This window comes from Bubalus bubalis, chromosome 4, assembly GCF_019923935.1.
Source record: "Bubalus bubalis isolate 160015118507 breed Murrah chromosome 4, NDDB_SH_1, whole genome shotgun sequence".
NCBI classification, from domain to species: Eukaryota; Metazoa; Chordata; class Mammalia; order Artiodactyla; family Bovidae; genus Bubalus; species Bubalus bubalis.
Window position 1 is genome coordinate 34,997,715 of NC_059160.1, and position 22,235 is coordinate 35,019,949.

The 22,235-nt window shown below is 37.1% G+C and overlaps 1 protein-coding gene across 6 annotated transcripts in view; it reads right to left on the bottom strand.

Annotated features, from left to right (window-relative positions):
- Positions 1-22,235, bottom strand: part of DNAI7 (dynein axonemal intermediate chain 7) — an 88,253-nt gene that overhangs the window by 44,678 nt on the left and 21,340 nt on the right. For all 6 annotated transcript variants that reach the window (XM_044941255.2, XM_006064283.4, XM_044941257.2 and 3 more), the window contains 5 exons: positions 19,799-19,900; positions 18,577-18,714; positions 8,603-8,749; positions 5,829-5,932; positions 2,880-3,189 (listed from right to left, as the gene is read on the bottom strand). In XM_044941255.2, coding sequence (XP_044797190.2) covers positions 2,880-3,189; positions 5,829-5,932; positions 8,603-8,749; positions 18,577-18,714; positions 19,799-19,900 — 801 coding nt within the window. The remainder of the gene's footprint in view (positions 1-2,879; positions 3,190-5,828; positions 5,933-8,602; positions 8,750-18,576; positions 18,715-19,798; positions 19,901-22,235) is intronic.

Genomic DNA, 22,235 nt, shown 5'->3' on the forward strand with positions numbered 1-22,235 from the left:
TCCGACTCTTTGCAACCCCATGAACCGCAGTATGCCAGGCCTCCCTGTCCATCACCAACTCCCGGAGTTTACCCAAACTCATGTCCATTGAGTCAGTGATGCCATCCAACTACCTTATCTTCTGTTGTCCCCTTCTCCCCCTGCCCTCAATCTTTCCCAGCATCAGGGTCTTTTCAAATGAGTCAGCTCTTCGCATCAGGCAGCCAAAATATTGGAGTTTCAGCTTCAACATCAGTCCTTCCAATGAATACCCAGGACTGATCTCCTTTAGGATGGGCTGGTTGGATCTCCTTACAGTCCAAGGGACTCTCAAGAGTCTTCTCCAACACCACAGTTCAAAAGCATCAATTCTTCAGCACTCAGCTTTCTTTATAGTCCAACTCTCACATCCATACATGACTACAGGAAAAACCACAGCCTCAACTAGATGGACCTTTGTTGACAAAGTAATGTCTGCTTTTTAATATGCTGTCTAGGTTGGTCATAACTTTCCTTCCAAGGAGTAAGCATCTTTTAATTTCATGGCTGCAAGCACCATCTGCAGTGATTTTGGAGCCCAGAAAAATAAAGTTAGCCACTGTTTCCATTGTTTCCCCATCTATTTGCCATGAAGAGTTTCAATAAAACATTAAAGAATAACAGAAAAAAACAGATGTAGTTAAACACATTGGAAAGGGCCTGTTAATGGAGGAAAACTTAGTTTGGTAACTTGGAGCTCTAATAGACAACAGATTTTGAGAAAAATAGAAAACTGCACTATTTGGTATTACAGTGAATTCATGTGCTGATATCTTTAATGTGAAAGTATTTTAAGTAGTTTTAGACATAGAACTATAATAAGTCCTCACTTACATGAGATGCTTCAACTGAGACATACATGTATAGGAAGAACTGCTAAAGCCATCTAAATTCAAGTAATATTTCAAATTATATCTTTTCTAAATTATTTCACAACTTTAATAATATGAAATTTGGGGGCAAACTGTTGATGAGTTTTTCATAAAATATGATCAAGGAATTTGAGGAGCAGAAGTTATTCATATTTTTATCAGATCAAGACCAAACATTTTTAGATAACATCTTTTCTTTTTTTTTTTGACTCCTCCCTTCTCTCTGCCTAGAACACCCTTCTCCAGGACCTTCTCAAGATTAGCTCCTACAAGTCAGCTCAAATGTCTCTGCTTCTGAGAAGCTGGTCCTGACTACTAGCAGAAGTGCCCCTACCACCCCACCCTAGGCGGTCCTGTTTTATATAAACAATTTTGATACCTTTTTATTTGTTGTTTTCATGAATGTTCAATCACAAATCTTGCAGAATCTTATTTTAAGTGTACAGGTCTCCATTTTGTTTCTTACTGCATACTTAAATAATGTGACATCCAGGGCCCATTTACTCATTATGTATTCCTCCTTAGAAATCAGTGTGTTACATCCATTCATGTCTTCTTAACTAAAGCAAGTCACATGGTCATGGTGACCCCTAATTTTAAGGGGGAAAGGAGTATAATCTTCCTACATGTCCAGGAAAGGGAAGAAAACTGAAAATATTGTTGACCTCTAGTAAAGCTACCATGCTATCTGAGAGGAAAAATGATTTTTTTCTTTAATTTTAAAAGCTACCAGATTGCTCAAAAAACATTTAAGAGTGACAACTTTTAAAGAAGAACAAATCACTTATTTCCAACCTCTCTGAACTATCATTTATATATAGGTTTCTGGATTCTCCTCCTTTTATGCCTTTTTGATTTTTTCATTATTGTAGTCACACTCTGAATACTATTCTTTGTACTGACCATTGTGTCTTATATCCATCTTTTACATTGCTGTAGAATCATTACAATTTTTGATTCTGGTGTAACCAAATGGCATTTTTCAATTAAATGTGTTCTTAGAACACCTAATAATACTTATTCTAATTTCTAATTTGTATTCAACTTAATACTTAACCCCACCTGTGTTTAAAGAAAACAAACCAATAAACCAATACAATATTTTAAGCACTTACAGGAAAACCTGGTCCTCCCTAAAATAAAATTGTCCATGGCCAAACAAAAAGCTGCTCAGTTCTGAGAAAGTTCTATTAAATGCTAAAGAGACAATTTATTTTACCATAATAGGTAAGTGGCTTGAAATTCCTGGAAACAGAAGGAAGAGAGCAGAAACCAATTACCAAAATATGATTATTATAACATATTATTGGGCTTTCCAGGTGGCACTAGTGGTAAAGAATCCACCAGCCAATGCAGGAGACAGAGGAGACTCAGGTTCTATCTGTGGGTCAGGAAGTTCCTCTGGTTAGGAAATGGCTACCCACTCCAGTATTCTTGCCTGGGAAATCCATGGCAGAGAAGACTGGCCAGCTACAGTCCCTGGGGGCACAAAGAGTCAGACATGAATGAGTGACTGAGCACATAGCACCTAACATATTATATCTAAAGATGTCCATTTTTAAAAGAGAAGTACAACGGTTTTAAAAAATTAGTTTTTACTTCATTAAATTCTTTCTTACAAAATCGAAACCTGAAGAAGTAACTAATCCTTCAGTTTGTGAAAGCATTTATCACAAGTTCCCTTAAGTGAATTTGAAATATAATAAATACCCACAAATAAAATTGCTTCAAAGCTTTTGGGGAATGAACCTAAAATAAAAATGAGCAATTTCTGTGCTCAACTTTAGGATGTGGAAGCAACAAGCTCAACTATAAATAGTGACTATGAATATAGAAGGCAAGGGGAAAAAAACACATTCAAAATGGAGCCATTGGTTAGAAAGTGGCTTTCAGTTTCTAGCTGTTTAGAAAACAATCTTGAGAATGCATCAAGAGAATCTAATAACACCCGTTACATGAAGAAAAAAATGTACATTTAAAGTGTCCTACCATTTGTTCTTCGACATCACCTTGTCCCTCAGCTTTTGTTTCTTCCTCATGAACTGAGTTAGACTCATTTTCTTGTTGTTTATTCTCTTCTTGGAGATCTTTGCTGACTGCTGTTTGCACACTCTTAACTTCTTCTTTGACAAAGTCAGTTACTATAGAAATGTGTTCTTGTGATGGTGTTAGAACAGGGCTCAGGGGTGTGACATGATCGTAGTGAGTGTGCAGGAGGCGTAGAGCAATGTCAGATGTTGCTAATATCCTTGGGATTTCAAATCCAGTTCGTGTCTCAGAGAATCTGATACTTCTGTGCCTGTTAATTAATTTAACAAAAAAGATGAGCCTCTAGGAAGTTCTATGTCTGCTGTGAATTTATACCTAAGCATTATTTCCTCTTTAATTTCACCAGAGTTTTGAGCAGTGTGGATACCCTTAACTTGCTTTCTTTGCAAGCATTTAGACCAGGTTGCTGATGTTAGTGTCTCAAAACTATCTCTTGGGATCCATGGCTCCATACTCTTCTCTTCCATCTCTGGGAATTCCTTCTCTGGTTCCTTTGTACAGCCTCCTTCCTAACCATGACTGAGCAACTGAACTGACCTGAGTTGAACTTCCTAAAGTGAAAGTGAAAGTGAAGTCGCTCAGTCGTGTCTGACTCTTTGCGACCCGTGGACTGTAGCCACCAAGCTCCTCTGTCCATGGGATTCTCCAGGCAAGAATACTGGAGTGGGATGCCATTTCCTTCTCCAGGGGATCTTCCCAACCCAGGGATCGAACCCAGGTCTCCCACACTGCAGGCAGACGCTTTAACCTCTGCGCCACCAGGGAAGCCCAGGCTGATGTCACTCAGCTCTCCAGCCTGAGTCCTCCTTTCATCTCCTTCTACATATTCTCCCTGGACATTATCATTTCTATGACTTCAATGAGCTCTATGTTTCCTAGGGGAAGAAGTATCCCTGAATGAACTATAAAAGGTTAAAAAAACTCCTTTACATATGTGTGTGCATATGTAATAAAGTTCATAAGAGTTGATTTCTAAAAAGTTAAGAACTACTGATCTGTAAGCTAATGACTTCCCCAAACATGTCTCCAAAACTTGGGCTTCCCTGGTGTCTCAGTGGTAAAGAATCTGTCTGCCAGCGCAGGACATGCAGGTTTGATCCCTGAGTCAGGAAGATCCCCTGGAGAAGGAAATGGAAACTCGTTCCAGTAATCTTGCCTGGGAAATCCCATGGACAGGGGAGCCTGGCAGGCTACAGTCCATGGGGTCACAAAGAGTTGGATACAACTTAGCGACTAAATGACAACAACAATGCTAATAATGCCTCCAAATATGTTTCCAACTCACATTTCTCTCAATGCCTTCAGAGAGTTACACTTTGATGTCTCATAGTCTCATAGGTAACTTCAAATTCAACAAGTCCCACGCTGAACTCACCATCCCAACCTCTGCCCCTCTTCATCACCATCAAAGAAAAACAAAAGTTGTTCTGCCACCACTGTTCCTTATCTTAGTAAAAGAATACCATCTAATTCTCTTTTTAAACCTGGGTAGTTAATACAGAGCTGTTTGTTTTACTTTCATTCTTTTAAAATTATACAGATTATTTTCCGCCAGAGGGCGGTCCACTGGTTAGGATGCCACGCTTTCACTGCCATGGGTGTGGGTTCAGTTCCTGGTTGGGGAAATAAGATTCTGCAAGCTGCACAGTGTGACCAAAAATAAATGAATAAAAAATGTAATTAAAATTTAAACCACAGAGTATTTTGCAGCAAATAGAACTTGGAAAATATTTTGTTCCTTCCTTTTACTAAATATCAAAAATAAAGTCCAATTTTTCCCATTGTTGTTATGACTAGTCTTTTTAGAGCTGGGACTAGAAACCCAGACCTCCTAACTTTTATTCTGATAATTTTTCTCTAAAACTCACTGTGCCATATTAACTCAATTATTTTGAAACATTCAAGTAAAGCAGCATTTGTCATTATCTCTATTATTCCTCAGAATGATATTACTTTGTTGAAAACATCATTTAAATATCTAAAAAGTAATAAATATGAAATTATTTTTGAAAGTATTATTTTTAAAATTTAAATACATATTTTTAAATTTTTACAATGTTGTGTTGGCTTCTGCCATATAACAACACAAATCAGCCATAATTATGCATACATACCCGCTTCCCTTGTGGCTCAGCTGGTAAAGAATCTGCCTGCAATGCGGGAGGCCTGGGTTTGATTCCTGGGTAAAGAAGATTCCCCTGGAGAAGGGAAAGGCTACCCACTCCAGTATTCTGGCCTGGAGAATTCCATGCACTGTATACTCCATGGGGTCACAAAGAGTCAGACACAACTAAGCGACTTTCACTTTCACTCTCCCTCCCTAGCCTCTCTCCCCTTCCCCCATCCCATCCCTCTAGGTCATCATAGAGCACCAGACTGGGCTCCCTGTTGCTACACAGGAACTTCTCACCAGCTACCCATCTTACACCTGATAGTGTACATATGTTGATGCTACTTTCACAGTTCACACAAAATAAATTTTTTAAAAGCTTCACACTGTCCCGTAGGAAGCACCTATCACTTCTACTTTTTGGTGGGGAGGGAGGCTGAATGAGTGAAAAAAAGAGGAAGACCCCGATATCTAGTCAGTGTATATTTATACTAGACATCCTGTTATGGATGACCTTTACATGTATTAACATTTAATCTTCAGCCCAATCCTATTAAGTGATAAAAATAATTTCACTGTTGATATACTGAGACCTTACAAGGCTAAGTAACTTGCCTAAGATAAACAACAGGTCTCAGAATTAAACCCTAACTGGCTGAGCTCCTAAGATGGGTTTGTTTTTTTTTTCTAAGATGGGTTTTTATAAGTATGCCATGCTGTAATGCAACAGGCATGTGACTCTAATGTCTTCAGACCTATAGCATCACCCATGGCAATACCTTGGATTCTTCTTGAGGTTTGCCCATATACAGAGAGTAACATTTTCATCTTGAATGACTTTTTCCATATTTCCACTGTCCAGATCTGCTAAAGTACTAGCTTGCTGTAAGAAAAAAAGAAAACATTATTAAGATTAGAGGCCTCACAAATTATACAATTTAGGTAAGTTATTTCATCAGTTAGGTGTTGGATTCCCTTCAATACTTAAAAAAGTAATTTGGGTAAAAATAAGTTTCAATAAAAATAACAAAGAACTGTTTTAAATAATTCTCTAAATGATACATATGTATTTACTCACTTAAATGTGTTCCCCCTTTTCTACTCAGTTTCTCTTAAGGTGTCTAAGGATGGTTCAGTTCAGTTCAGTTCAGTCACTCAGTCGTGTCCAACTCTGCGACCCCATGAATTGCAGCATGCCAGGCCTCCCTGTCCATCACCAACTCCCGGAGTGCTCCTATATTCCCAGATAGCTCTTGCAGATTGCTTTTAGATTACCCTTTTCAATTTTAACATTATCATGACTTCTCATTTTAACTATATATCCTAATCTTAACTTTATCCTTATCTTATGCTACTGCAAAAGTTAGCCTATTCCTGAACACACCAAGTTTACAAAATATCCCTATGAGTTCTGTGTTTTACTAGTCTAATACCTGATAATCAACATACCATTTAAGGATATTCTTTAGAATTCTTTAATAAAGACTAAAATAGATTCATGCCTCTTGCTTAAGACATTAGTTCTTTAAAAGGACTTAAATAAGTCAATATGTATTCAGCTCCTATAATGTAAAAACTTAAAAGTACTGGGAATTGAATTTATTGCTATTTGTTTTCAAAGTAATTATTCTGTGACTTCCCTGGCAGTGGTTAGGACTTCACTGAAGAGGGGCACAGATTCAATCCCTGTTGGGAGAACTAAGATCCCATAAGTCACTCAGTGTGGCATAAATAACAAAACTGTTGTAGAACTGTTTTACATTGTGTGAATTTATCCAGCTGTTCCTTCACAGTTTACCTTACTCCTCTATCTCCTTTATTTTTTGTACACTGGAAGTTAGGTCAAGGTAGGTTTAAGTGGCGGCCCACTCCAGTGTTCTTGCCTGGAGAATCCCAAGGATGGCGGAGCCTGGTGGGCTGCCATCTATGGGGTCGCACACAGTCGGACACGACTGAAGCGACTTAGCAGCAGCAGCAGCAGGTTTAATCACATTAGATGAATGATTTTCTGCAAGAAGGCACCTTATGGGAAGTTGTGTTCTTTACATTGCATCCTATCAGGAGGCATATGATGTCCTACTGTTAACAATGTGGACTTGATCACTCAGTTCAAGTGGTGACTACCCATATCTTCCCACTGCAAAGTACATTTATCCTAGTCAGTAAGTAATCTGTGGTCAAATACTTTGGCATTATGAGAATGACATGCTCCTAAACTTTTCACCTAATTACTGAGGTAGTGGTTAATTATCTTTATCAGTTATTACACTGGAGATTGAAAAGTGGTGATTATCTTACTGACCATTCCTTCCACCTTCATCAGATGGTTTTCTATAAAGAATTGTTCCCTCTACCCCCACCTCACTTTCCCTCTACCTGTCTAGAGTATCACTGTAGACTCATGAATTTTTATTTTAATCAATGTGTTTTAATAAATTATAGTCATTGTTCTTTCTGATATTCAAATTATCTCCAACTTGACCACTGGGAGCTTTTTTAAGCTAGTCTTGTCCCTTTACCTATGACTCCATTAGTCTTTGAGCATTTACTTGCTTTCTAGCACAAGATAATGCAAAAATTCATCTTGCAATAACAATCTCATCTTTCAAATTCCCTGCCCCAAGCTTGAATCAGCTATTTACCCCAATTAGAACTTATTCCTTTTCATGGAATAAAGAGAAATCTGGTTCATACTGTTATTTCCATTACAAATTTAACATTACAGTGTTTTTTCTAATCTTCTCTTCTACATAACATATCTTTTTTTCTCTTAAAATAAAAATCTTGATCAGTAATAATTGTAACACATTTCCTTACTGGCTTTTTCTTACAATATAAATAAGATAGTTGCAAAATTTTAATATGAATATTACTGCTAAGAATAACAACAATAATAAGCCTTCTTTGTGGTTCTTTTTGTAATTAGAACACATTCTACCACGTCTATAAACGTTACTGTGTTCTAGACCAGAAGAAAAAAGAAACCAAGACACAAAATAGCCAAAAGCAAGGTATGATCTTATACTGCTTTCTGATTTAAAAAAACAAAGCCAAACAAAAACTATAGGAGATATTCATGGAATATTAGGGAAAATTTAAATATGGACTGGATATTAGAATATATTATGGAATTATTATTAACTTTCATAGATATAATAATAATGGCTCTATAATTAGTTGAACATTACCATTAGTGCTAAGATATTTGGGAAAAATAGAGTGACTACCAATAATTGTAATCTTGTGTAAACTGATTCATCTAGAGTGAATATCTAACATACCAGGTTTTGTGAATTTATTTTCATAATGGTCTTAGTAAACTTTAGCAAGTATAAAAGAAAATATCTAGAATTTAGCTATATTGATAATGTTTTATTTCTTTAAAACTAAATATTCACAGTTGATAAATACATTGTGTCTTAAATTATTCTGACTTTTCCTTAACCTTTTAAATCTTCAAAAAAATGATACTGGGTCTTAAAAATTATATAATATAAAATCTTAACACTTACAAAAGGCATTAATAACATATAAAGCAAAACATCACACTTACTCTGAGAAGTATTTCTGTGGCTCTGTTAAACTTAAGATGAAGGAGCTCCTGCAGTTCTAGAATTGATTCTTGGTACTGGATTATATTTTTCCCTTGCAAATCATATGGTGGAGTTTCCAATAAAATTAACTTCAATTTCTCAATTAACTATAAAGTGAAAGTAAAAATACAAAGCAAAAATTTACCATAAAAGTAATCTTCTGATAAACAAAGGAAAAAGTGAAATATGGGATGTTTTACCATTTTTGAATTGAGGAACATATCACCAGTAAAACATATAAAAATAGTTTCCTGTATTTATTCTGTTAGAAAAGGTCATGGGAAAATAAAATATTTCCTCCCAAAACTCCACTATAAGAATCTTCAACTATGTGTAACGATCTGTCCTCAGCAAGCTGATAGAGGAGGCTTATTACCCAAGACTGTGGAGCAGTAGAAACAGTAACAATATGTTAACAATGAGAAGAGTGAGCAGAAATGGAAGAGGAGAATCACTAATATCTACTGAATACTTACTATGTTCCAAGACCTGTGTTCCAAATGCTTTATATGTTTTAATCCATTTAATTCTTATCATAAGTCTATGGGTCAGTTAGTTCAGTTCAGTCGCTCAGTCATGTCTGACTCTTTGCGACACCATGAATCGCAGCACGCCAGGCCTCCCTGTCCATCACCAACTCCCGGAGTTCACCTAAACTCACGTCCATCGAGTCAGTGATGCCATCCAGCCATCTCATCCTCTGTCGTCCTCTTCTCCTCCTGCCCCCAATCCCTCCCAGCATCAGAGTCTTTTCCAATGAGTCAACTCTTCGCATGAGGTGGCCAAAGTACTGGAGTTTCAGCTTCAGCATCATTCTCTCCAAAGAAATCCCAGGGCTGATCTCCTTCAGAATGGACTGGTTGGATCTCCTTGCAGTCCAAGAGACTCTCAAGAGTCTTCTCCAACACCACAGTTCAAAAGCATCAATTCTTCAGCGCTCAGCCTTCTTCACAGTCCAACTCTCACATCCATACATGACCACAGGAAAAACCATAGCCTTGACTAGACGGACCTTTGTTAGCAAAGTAATGTCTCTGCTTTTCAATATGCTATCTAGGTTGTTCATAACTTTCCTTCCAAGGAGTAAGCGTCTTTTAATTTCATGGCTGTAGTCACCATCTGCAGTGATTTTGGAGCCCAGAAAAATAAAGTCTGACACTGTTTCCACTGTTTCCCCATCTATTTCTCATGAACTGATGGGACCGGATGCCATGATCTTCCTTTTCTGAATGTTGAGCTTTAAGCCAACTTTTTCACTCTCCACTTTCACTTTCATCAAGAGGCTTTTTAGTTCCTCTTTGCTTTCTGCCATAAGGGTAGTGTGATCTGCATATTTGAGGTTATAGATATATCTTCTGGCAATCTTGATTCCAGCTTGTGTTTCTTCCAGTCCAGCATTTCTCATGATGTACACTGCATATAAGTTAAATAAGCAGGGTGACAATATACAGCCTTGAAATACTCCTTTTCCTATTTGGAACCAGTCTGTTGTTCCATGTCCAGTTCTAACTGTTGCTTCCTGACCTGCATATGCATTTCTCAAGAGGCAGGTCAGGTGGTCTGGTATTCCCATCTCTTTCAGAATTTTCCACAGTTTATTGTGATCCACAGAGTCAAGGCTTTGGCATAGTCAATAAAGCAGAAATAGATGTTTTTCTGGAACTCTCTTGCTTTTTCTGTAGATACTGTTTATTGTGCCTATTTTGTAGATGAGGAAACTGAAGCAATCTAGTTTCACCAGAGGAGCTTAGAAGACGCCACTCCATCCTATCAAATGAAAGGCTAAACAAACTAAAAAACCAACAAAGAAAAACACCAATACAGTATATTAACAAATATATATGGAATTTAGAAAGATGGTAACAATAACCCTGTGTACGAGACAGCAAAAGAGACACTGATGTATAGAACAGTCTTATGGACTCTGTGGGAGAGGGAGAGGGTGGGAAGATTGGGAGAATGGCATTGAAACATGTAAAATATCATGTATGAAATTAGTTGCCAGTCCAGGTTCAATGCATGATACTGGATGCTTGGGGCTAGTGCACTGGGACGACCCAGAGGGATGGTATGGGGAGGGAGGAGGGAGGAGGGAGGAGGGTTCAGGATGGGGAACACATGTATACCTGTGGCAGATTCATTTTGATATTTGGCAAAACTAACACAATTTTGTAAAGTTTAAAAATAAAATAAAATTAAAAAAAAATAAAGCAGGAGGAGGGGGAGAGGAAGCATTTTGAAATACACAAGAGTACTTTGTTCTTCTTAACAAAGCTTGATCTCAGGGAAAATTAAGAGCAAGCTTGACCTGCTGGAATTTTTTTTCTATTAATTTAATTTAATTGGAGGCTAATTACTTTACAATATTATGGTGGTTTTTGCCATATATTGACATGAGTCAGCCATGGATGTACATGTGTCCCACCATCCTGAAACCCCCTCTCACCTCCCTCCCCAGCCCATCCCTCTGGGTTGTCCCAGAGCACCAGCTTTGGGTGCCCTGCTTCATGCTTTGAATTTACACTGGTCATCTATTTTATATATGGTAATATACATGTTTCAATGCTGTTCTCTCATATTGTCCCACTCTTGCCTTCTCCCACGAGTTCAAGAGTCTGTTCTTTACTTCTGTATCTCTTTTGCTGTCTTCCATATAGGGTCATTGTTAATCTTTCTAAATTCCACATATATGCATTAATATATTGTATTGATGTTTCTCTTTCTGGCCTACTTCACTCTGTATAACAGGCTCCAGTTTCATCCACCTCATTAGAACTGACTCAAATGCGTTCTTTTTTATAGCTGAGTAATATTCCATTGCGTATATGTACCACAACTTCCTTATCCATTCATCTGCTAATGGATATCTAGGTTGCTTCCATGTCCTAGCTATTGTAAACAGTGCTGCAATAAAACTGGGGTACATGTCTCTCTTTCAATTCTGGTTTCCTTGGTGTATATGCCAGCAGTGGGATTGCTGGGTCATATGGCAGTTCTATTTCCAGTTTTTTAAGGAATCTCCACACTGTTCTCCATAGTGGCTATACTAGTTTGCATTTCCACCAACAGTGTAAGAGGATTCCCTTTTCTCCACACCCTCTCCAGCATTTATCGTTTGTAGACTTTTTGATGGCAGCCATTCTGACCACCGTGAGATGGTACCTCATTGTGGTTTTGATTTTCATTTCTCTGATAATGAGTGATATTGAGCATCTTTTCAAGTGTTTGTTAAACATCTGTATGTCTTCTTTGGAGAAATGTCTGTTTTGTTCTTTGGCGCATTTTTTGATTGGGTCATTTATTTTTCTGGTATTGAGCTGCATGAGTTGCTTATATATTTTGGAGATTCATTCTTTGTCAGTTGCTTCATTTGCTATTATTTTCTCTCATTCCGAAGGCTGCCTTTTCACCTTGCTTTTGGTTTACTTTGTTGTGCAAAAGCTTTTAGGTTTAATTAGGTTTCATTTGTTTATTTTTGTTTTTATTTCCATTCCTCTGGGAGGTAGATCATAGAGGATCTTGCTGTGATTTATGTCAGAGTGTTCTGCCTATGTTTTCCTCTAAGAGTTTTATGGTTTCTGGTCTTACATTTAGACCTTTAATCCACTTTGAGTTTACTTTTGTGTAGGGTGTTAGAAAGTGTTCTAGTTTCATTCTTTTACAGGTGGTTGACCAGTTTTCCCAGCACCACTTGTTATTTGAAAAGACAAATTGTCTTTTCTCCATTGTATATTTTTGCCCCCTTTGTCAAAGATAAGGTGTCCAAAGGGGCGTGGATTTATCTCTGGGCTTTCTATTTTGTCCCACTGATCTATATTTCTGTCTTTGTGCCAGTATCATACTGTCTTGATGACTGTAGCTTTGTAGTATAGTCTGAAGTCAGGCAGGTTGATTCCTCCAGTTTCATTCTTCTTTCTCAAGATTGCTTTGGTTGTTTGAGGTTTTTTGTGTTTCCATATGAATTTTGAAACTACTTGTTTTGGTTCTGTGAAAAATACCATTGGTAGCTTGATAGGGATTGCGCTGAATCTATAGATTGCTTTGGGTAGTACACTCATTTTCACTATATTGATTCTTCCAATCCATAAACATGGTACATTTCTGCATGTATTTGTGTCATCTTTGATTTCTTTCATCTGTGTTTTATAGCTTTCTATATATAGGTCTTTTGTTTCTTTAGGTAAATTTATTTCTAAGTATTTTATTCTTTTTTGTTGCAATGGTGAATGGGATTGTTTCCTTAATTTTTGTTTTCTCATTATTAGTGTATAGGAATGCAAGGGATTTCTGTGTATCAATTTCATATCCTGCAACTTTACTATAGTCATTGATTAGCTCCAGTAATTTTCTGGTGGTATCTTTACAGTTTTTTATATAGAGGATTATGTCATTTGCAAACAGAGTTTTACTTCTTCTTTTCCAATCTGGATTTCTTTTATTTCTTTTTCTTCTCTGATTGCTGTGGCTAGGATTTCCAAAACTATGTTGAATACTAGTGACGAGACTGGGCACCCTTGTATTATTCCTGATTTTAGAGGAAATGCTTTCAAGTTTTTGCCATTGAGGATAATGTTCGTTGTGGGTTTGTTATATATGGCTTTTATCATGTTGAGGTATATTCCTTCCATGCTTGCTTTCTGGAGAGTTTTGATCATAAATGAGTGTTTGTCAAAGGCTTTCTCTGCATCTATTAAGATAATAATATGGTTTTTATTTTTCAATTTGTTAATGTGGTATATTACATTGATTGATTTGCGGATATTGAAGAATCCTTGCATCCCTGGGATAAAGCCCACTTGGTCATGGTGTATGATCTTTTTAATGTGTTGTTGGATTCTGTTTCCTAGAATTTTGTTAAGGATTTTTGCATCTATGTTCATCAGTGATATTGGCCTGTAGTTTTCTTTTATTGTGGCATCTTTGTCAGGTTTTGGTATTAGAATGATGGTGGCCTCATAGAATGAGTTTGGAAGTTTATCTTCCTCTGCAATTTTCTGGAAGAGTTTGAGTAGGATAGGTGTCAACTCTTCTCTAAATTTTTGGTAGAATTCAGCTGTGAAGCCGTCTGGACCTGGGCTTTTGTTTGCTCGAAGATTTCTGATTACAGTTTCAATTTCCGTGCTTGTGATGGGTCTGTTAAGATTTTCTATTTCTTCCTGGTTCAGTTTTGGAAGGTTATGCTTTTCTAAGAATTTGTCCATTTCTTCCAAGTTGTCCATTTTATTGGCATATAATTGTTCATAGTAGTCTCTTATGATATTTTGTATTTCTGTGTTGTCATTTCTCCATTTTGATTTCTAATTTTATTGATTTGATTCTTCTCCATTTTTTTTCTTTATTTCTGCTCTGATTTTTCAGAGCCTACCTCACCCAGGAGAAAGGAAAAATCCAAATCCAATTGGCTTTGGTCATTCCCTCTCACCCAACTTTTAACAGGAAAAGTTAAAAACACGTGCAGATTCATTGTCCAGAGACATAGGATTACTTAAAGACTGTGACCTAATCACAAGACTACAGAACTCTTTCTTCCCACCTCACCACCACATTCAGTTCAGTTCAGTCACTCAGTCGTGTCCGACTCTTTACGACCCCATGAATCGCAGCACGCCAGGCCTCCCTGTCCATCACCAACTCCCGGAGTTCATTCAGACTCATGTCCATTGAGTCGGTGATGCCATCCAGCCATCTCATCCTCTGTCATCCCCTTCTCCTTCTGCCCCCAATCCCTCCCAGCATCAGAGTCTTTTCCAATGAGTCAACTCTTTGCACGAGGTGGCCAAAGTACTGGCATTTCAGCTTTAGCATCATTCCTTCCAAAGAACACCCAGGGCTGATCTCCTTTAGAATGGACTGACTGGATCTCCTTGCAGTCCAAGGGACTCTCAAGAGTCTTCTCCAACACCACAGTTCAAAAGCATCAATTCTTTGGCACTCAGCTTTCTTCACAGTCCAACTCTCACATCCATACATGACCGCTGGAAAAACCATAGCCTTGACTAGACGGACCTTTGTTGGCAAAGTAATGTCTCTGCTTTTCAATATACTATCTAGGTTGGTCATAACTTTTCTTCCAAGGAGTAAGCATCTTTTAATTTCATGGCTGCAGCTTATTTACAACAGTTCTTTTTACCCAGTACATCATATCTGGCTATCAAGAAAAAATTACAAGGTATACCAAAAGGCAAAAAACACAAACTGAAAAGAAAAAGCAAGCATCAGAACCATACATGGTAGAACCAGACAGACATGGTAGGATATGATGATCAGAACAGGAATTTAAAACACCTGTGATTAATGTGTTATGGGTTCTAATGGATAAAGTAGACAGCATGCAAGAATTAGATGGGTGATGTAAAACTGAAAGATGGAAATCCCAAGAAAGAACCAAAAAGAAATGCTAGAGGTCATTTCAACAGAAACAAAGAATACCTTTGATTGGTTTATTCCTCAACTGGACATAGCTGAGGAAGGTATCTCTGAAAGTATTTATCAAGAGAATCCTCGAAAACCAAAAAGCAAAGAGAACAAAGACTGAAAAAAGCCAGAACAGAATAACCAAGGACTTTGGAACAACTTAAAATAAATATGGCACACACATAATGGAAAAACCAGGAGGAAAAGAAGGAAAGAAACAGAAGAAATATTTAAAATAAAAATGGCTGAGAATTTCCCTCAAACTAATGTCAGACACCAAACCACAGACTGAGGAAATCTCAGAGAATACCAAGTAAGATAAATACCCCAGAAACCTATTTATGCATATCATTTTCAAAGGATGGAAAATCAAAAATAAAGAAAAATTCCTGAAAGCAGCCCAAGGGAAAAAACACCTTACCTTTAGAAGAACAAAGAGTTATATCCAACTTCTCAGAAATCATATAAGCAAGTGGAGAGACACTCAGTGATGGGAAAAATTAAGGCACAGTATGATCAAGGAACAACAAATAAGTAGCAGAATTTAATTTTTTTTCCTACAGAAGACAGCACCAGCTTTATTTTAGGAAATAATCACATGTAATGGAATAGGATTTTTTACTCTGGTCAGAATGACCTTTTGATGTGCTGTGAAGCATGAAAGCAATGACTCAGTAAACTCAGCTGAAAAGCAGTACAGCACATAAAGAATAAAAGAGTAGAATTTAATTTTGAACACTGACATAGATAATATGTAGAAAATTTCTAAAGTAAGAGAGAGAGCATAGTCGTGCTGGGTAGCGTGGGCTCAAGCCAGAAACCTGGGCTTCATCCTCACCCTCTTACAGTGGCATGATCTGGGACGAGTTATTTAACATCTGAGTCTCGCTTTCTTCATTTGAAAAATGGGGATGATGGTGCCTACCTCACAGGGTTATTGGAGTTACTTCACAGCAGCAACATGAGTAACCTAAACCAGGCTGAGAATGTCTGCCATAGTAAGGGTTACATAAGAATTTGCCATACAAATAAATTTGATAATTTGGAACTTGATGTTTACTGTGGGATAGTGCTCAATTGCATCCTACTCTTTGCGACCCCGTGGACTGTAGCCCATCAGGCCCCTCTGTCCATGGAATTCTCCAGGCAAGAATACTGGAGTGGGTTGCCATTTCCTACTCCAGGGCATCTTCCTGACCCAGGGATCAAACCCACATCTCTTGAGTCTCCTGCATTGGCAGGTGGATTCTTGACCACTGAGCCACTTGGGAAGCCCTACCATGGGATTACTGCTATCCAGTTCTTTCTGTTCATCTTATGACTCCTTGCTTTGGTTTCCTGCTGTTATTGATTACTCTCCTTGTCTGTCTCCTGTTTTGTTTTACTTATTCTTTTCTCATCTTCCCTACTATTTATTATTTCTGCTTCTATACCCCACATTCATAACAGGAAGATGTCGTATCCAGCTCATCACTGGTGAACTCTAGTACTGCTTCCTGCGGTCTCTGCTATTTAAAGAGCAGCAGATTCCTGGACCAGCATCACGTCATGGCAGCCTCACTGGGAGAGAGGATATGAAAGAACACTCTGTGAGGACTCTATTAGCAGCCAAACCCCTCATGGGAGGCCCTTTGGAATCTTTGGAAAGTCAGAGTGAGGCTCATCTAAGGTCTCATAGGGGACCATAAGCAAGTCATTATCTGTTTCTTCATGTGTATAATGAATCTCATAAGCTTGTTTTCCGGATTAAATTAAGCAAACATATTATGACCTTAACAGTCTGGAGTTATTCCACTGTACAGGCACATGGAGAAGTAAACCACAGTGACAAGAACTGTAACATGGTAAGGAAATGAAACAAAAAGCATTAGAGAATAAAAGGACCCAGAGGAGTGAATTCTTTCTGTTGCTGTTCAGTTGCTAAGTCATGTTCAACTCTTTGCGACTCCATGGACTGCAGCATGCCAAGCTCCTCAGTCCTTCACTATCTCCCAGAGTTTGCTCAAGTGCGTGTCCATTGAGTCCGTGAAACTACCTAACCATTTCATCCTCTGCCATCCTCTTCTCCTTTTGCCTTTAATCTTTCCTAGCATCGGGGTCTTTTCCAATGAGTCAGCTCTTCGTATCAGGTAGCCAAAGTTTCCATTGTTACATTGGTGTATATAAGTGTGGATTCCTTTCTGTTTATTCTAATGTGGGATCTGTTGGGTTTCTGAGGATTCTGGGAAATTGTCAGCCTAATGAATATTGTCTCTTCCTTATTCTACTTCTCCTTCTGATACTGCTTGTCAATATACTTTTAGTCCTTTTTGTTCCATCATACATGTCTGTTAACTACTCTTTGATAATTTTTCATCTCTTCACTGTGCTGTATTCTGATAAATTCTTCCAATCTAACTACTGACTCACTCATTATTAAGAATTCTTGGTAGAGACATTATTGTTTTGCCTTCATCAAGCTAAATATGAGCCAATCAAGTGCATATCATTACTCTTCGCAGTGTAGGTTTTCATCTATTATCCACATTACCTTTCTGAGGCTCCCAGCCATAAAAGGGTCTCTGATATTACTTGCTACCTTGTTGTACTTTAGGCTTGCCTCCTGATGCTCCTTTAAACCAATACTAAGCCACGAAAGATTAACAAATAGACACTTTCTAGGAAGCCACTGACTTTGACACTTGTCCACTTTTCTGAATTGTCTTATGGACTCCAAGATTTTTCCTTTACTTTCCTTTGAGCTAGGCAATGGATTTAAATGTCACAACTTTTTTTCCTGGCATTTTTAAGTGCATGGTAAGTGGTAGTACCTCAGGTTAACCTATCCATCCTATTTGTAGAAATAGAAAGTAGGATATTCCTATTCATCTTTGTACTTATAGTGCTTAAAAGAGGTGCTTGGCTTATAGTTAACATTAAAAAAATATGTGTAATGAATCACTGAAAAGTGGATAATTCTGGCTGAAGATAAAATCATACACTTTTATACTTGTTATCTACATAAATGTATGCAACTTGATTTTTTTCTGGAATTGGATACACTTACAGTTAATGTTACAGTTTTGGACTTCCCTGGTAGCTCAGATGGTAAAGCATCTGCCTGCAATGCGGGAGACCTGGGTTCGATCCCTGGGTCGGGAAAATCCCCTAGAGAAGGAAATGGCAACCCACTCCAGTACTCTTGCCTGGAAAATCCCATGGATGGAGGAGGGTGGTAGGCTATAGTCCGTGGGGTCGCAAAGAGTCGGACACGACTGAGCGACATCACTTTCACTTTCACATTTCACAGTTAATGTTTCAGATTTGTTAGGCTGATCTTACCTAAGGTGGTGAGAGGTTTTTAGGAGTGGTAAAAATAAAAAATAAAATAAAAAGACGAGCAAATATTTTTCTTCCTAACCAAGAAAGAAGTAGCTTTACTAACTGGCAAATACAATAGTTTATTTCTATTTTTGGAATCAATACCAGACTATTTATAATTTACATAATTTAAATCACAGAATAATGCTTAAATACTTACATTTAGCACTAGTTTGCTCTTCTCAATCACTTCCTCTAAAGTCTCATTGGTTTCCTCTTTCCATAAGGTAATAAAAGTATTAATTTCTTGGGCTATTGAAGGATCAGGACTCCCATCACATTCAATGTAGTGTTTCCACTGTGGAACAAAAATGCTTGCAAGTTCTCACTGATGAAAACTCAACCAAAGATTGAATCACTTCTTTTTCAAGGTATGAACTCTTATAACCTAGTTTTCCAATTCAGGCAAAAAACATATTACGATTTTAGTTCATTGAAGATGTCTCTAAAATACCCAAATATCTCTTCATCAATATAACTTATAAGCGTCAATAATTCAAATAAATAGAAATTTTATCTATTGTCACATTTTACTTTTAAAACAGTGTTTATGAGATAATTTTGTTTTGCTTTCCTCACTAATCATATAGCTCCTGTCTTTACACAAGTTTAACATTTGGGTTAATTTATATTTCTCAAATTATTACTAATTATTAATCGCCATGTCATTTTCATATGTCATTCCATTCATTGTGTAGTCTATGCAAACTCTACATTTGTAATCGTATTGCGTGTGTGTGTGTATGTGCACATGTGTGTGTGTGTGACTTGTTCAGTCGTGTACACCTCTTTGTGACCCCATGGACTGAAGCTCACCAGGCTCCTCTGTCTGTGGAATTCTTCAGGCAAAAATACTGGAGTGGGTTGCCATTTCCTTTTCCAAGGGATCTTTCTGACCCAGGGATTGAACCTGGGTCTCCCACATTGCAGGCAGATTCTTTACTGTCTGAACCCCCAGAGAAGCCCAATCATATTGGGATTACAATTTTTTTGCTTTAAGTTATACTATAATCTTTGCCATGTGATTACAGTTTTTCCTTTTTAACCACTGATATTGTTTCCAAAGCTGCACTGTTTTGAACAACACTCGATTGCCTCAGGGTCAAACATTTTATATTTTAATTTAGGATAATTTCCTTAATATAAATTCCCCAAAATTAAAGAGTCAGAGTCAAAGGATATAAAAATGTCAAGGATCTTATTGACAAACAGATTTCTAAAAAGCTATATGAATTTAATTTGCTACAAGCAAATGAGAGAGATTTGTCAGATTAAATTTTTTATAGACACATTTAAAGTTTCCTGTTACTAAGATGGATATTGGATTATAACTCCCTCTTATGGTATAAAAGTGTTAGCTAAAAAAATAAAATCAGTCTTACCTGGGAAAGGAATCTATTATCGCGTTTCAATTTCTCTGCTTCAGGAAAACATGCTTCTAACAAATAAAGTTCTTCAAGCTCTTCATTTCTCCTTTCTAGATCCTGTTTCATGGGCATAGATACATTGATCTTTTTTTTAATTTCAGCTTTGTATTTTGTAAGTAGCATCTAAAATTTACTGGACAAATATTTAATTTCAAGATGAATACTACAATTAGTTTAAATGTAACTGATATTTCTAAAAAGTTTCATCTGAAACAGTGGTGTATATAGTGTGATATGCAGCCTGCAGGTGGATCCTCCAAATTCTTTTGGGATCAGTGAGGTCAAATCTATTTTAATGACAATATTATGACTTTATTTGCTCTTTTTGCAGGGTACACATTTGCAAGATTGTGTAAAATTGCTGGCGCCTTTGTACAAATCAAGGCACAAGCTTTATTAGTGGTCATATTCTTCAGGGGAGAGGGGTATAAGTAGCCAGGTTCACATAAGAATGACCTGATGACGAAGTAAAAATTATTAATTGTATTAAATGTAAAAACTTAAGTATATGTCCTTTGATATTCTGTGTGGTAAGATAGGAAGAATGCATAGAGCACTTTTGCTGCATATCAAAGAACAATGCTATCTTGAGAAATAAACATCTGTCCAACTGTTTGAGTACTTTGGCAGACCTTCTGTCAGAAACGAATGAACTGACCATGTCACTTTCAGGAAACACTGCTGCCCTTGATAAAATTCAAGCTTTCAAATAAAAATTTGAATTTTAGAAAACCTGTATCCACTACTAGGGAGCCTGACAGTTTCCCGATCCTTAAAACCTTTTCCTGTTTGGCTGGAGTTGACACTAATGCATGTGATCTTTTTGATAATGAACTATAAGAATACATCAACATTTGGAAGCAAATAATTCAGTGAACCATTTTTTCCCAAGCTATCAGGTCATGATGTTGCAAAATCATGTGTCAATACAAGATTTATTCTGAGTATAAAAACAGACCAACATTTTAATGTAACAGAGAACATAAAGTTCATTTATTTGGTTTCAGATTCCACATTAAGATGCTACCACCTATTGAGTTTCAGTGTAGTATCAAGGCAAGAATCCACAATCATCTGAAAGGCTGTTACAATATTTCTCCTTTTTCCAACTATCTATATGAGGCCAAATTTTCTTTCTTTATATTTACTTCAATTGAAACAACACACACTGTAACAGATGGAATAATGAAGTAGGGAGGAGATCCAGGAGGGCTTACCAGGTGGCACTAGTGGTAAAGAACCTGCCTGCCCATGTAGGTTAGACCTAAGGGATTCAGGTTAGATCCCTGGGTTGGGAATATCTCTTGGAGGAAGGCATGGCAACCCACTCCAGTATTCTTGCCTAGAGAAATCTCATGGACAGAGGAGTCTGGCAGGCTGCAGTCCATAGGTTCACAGAGTCAGACATGACTGAAGTGACTCAGCATACATATGAGATCCAGTTGTCTTTTGTGAAGTCAGACATTAAAGAGCTTTAAGAGACATAAACAATGCCACTCATTTCCCTAATTTAAATATACATTTATGTGGTAACAGATGTTAACTAGACTTATTGTGGGATCATTTCACAATACATACAACTATTGAATCATTATGTCATACACTTGAAACTAATATAATTTTATAACTCAATAAATACTGCAATTGCTTTTTTCTTTAAGTATGTTTAATGTGTTTACTTTTTAATTCATGTTTACATTTAACAATGTCTAATCTCTATTAATACAATAAATATCTTGAAATTTGTTTTAATTTCTAATATGATAAATATTGATACATATAAACCATCTAAATGAAAACTTCTTGGCGATCTTCACTTCTTAATAGCAATGAGGCTTTGTCCTGAAATTAAAAGGTCTCAGAACTACTGATTCAATAATGAAGAAATCTGGTGAAATAGAGAAGTGAAATTTTAAAAGGAGAGGTAGAATTTGAACATTTTTTGGTTCCTATTTAATTATCTATAAGATAGATTGAGAATAATAACTTAATGGTTATAAGCATGAACTCTGAAGAAAGACTACTTCTAAGTCTTGGCTATGAAATTTATTAGCTGCTTAATCTGTCCATATTCCCCAATTTCCTCATCTGTGAAATGTGGGTAATAATTTACCCATCATAACTTTATGGTAGGATCAAATGAGTTAAATCAGTTCATACAGGCCTAAATATTATGGGTATCTATGGAAGAGGATGATATTAAATGGCCAATAGATCTGATTGCTGTTGTTTTAGTTTCTAAGTCATGTCTGACTTTTTGCGACCCAATGGACTGTAGCCCACCAAGCTACTCTGTCCATGGGATCTCCCAGGCAAAAATACTGGAGTGGGCTGCATTTCCTTCTCCAAAATAGATCTGGTAGCCACATAGTTTGTCTTCAGTAATAATATC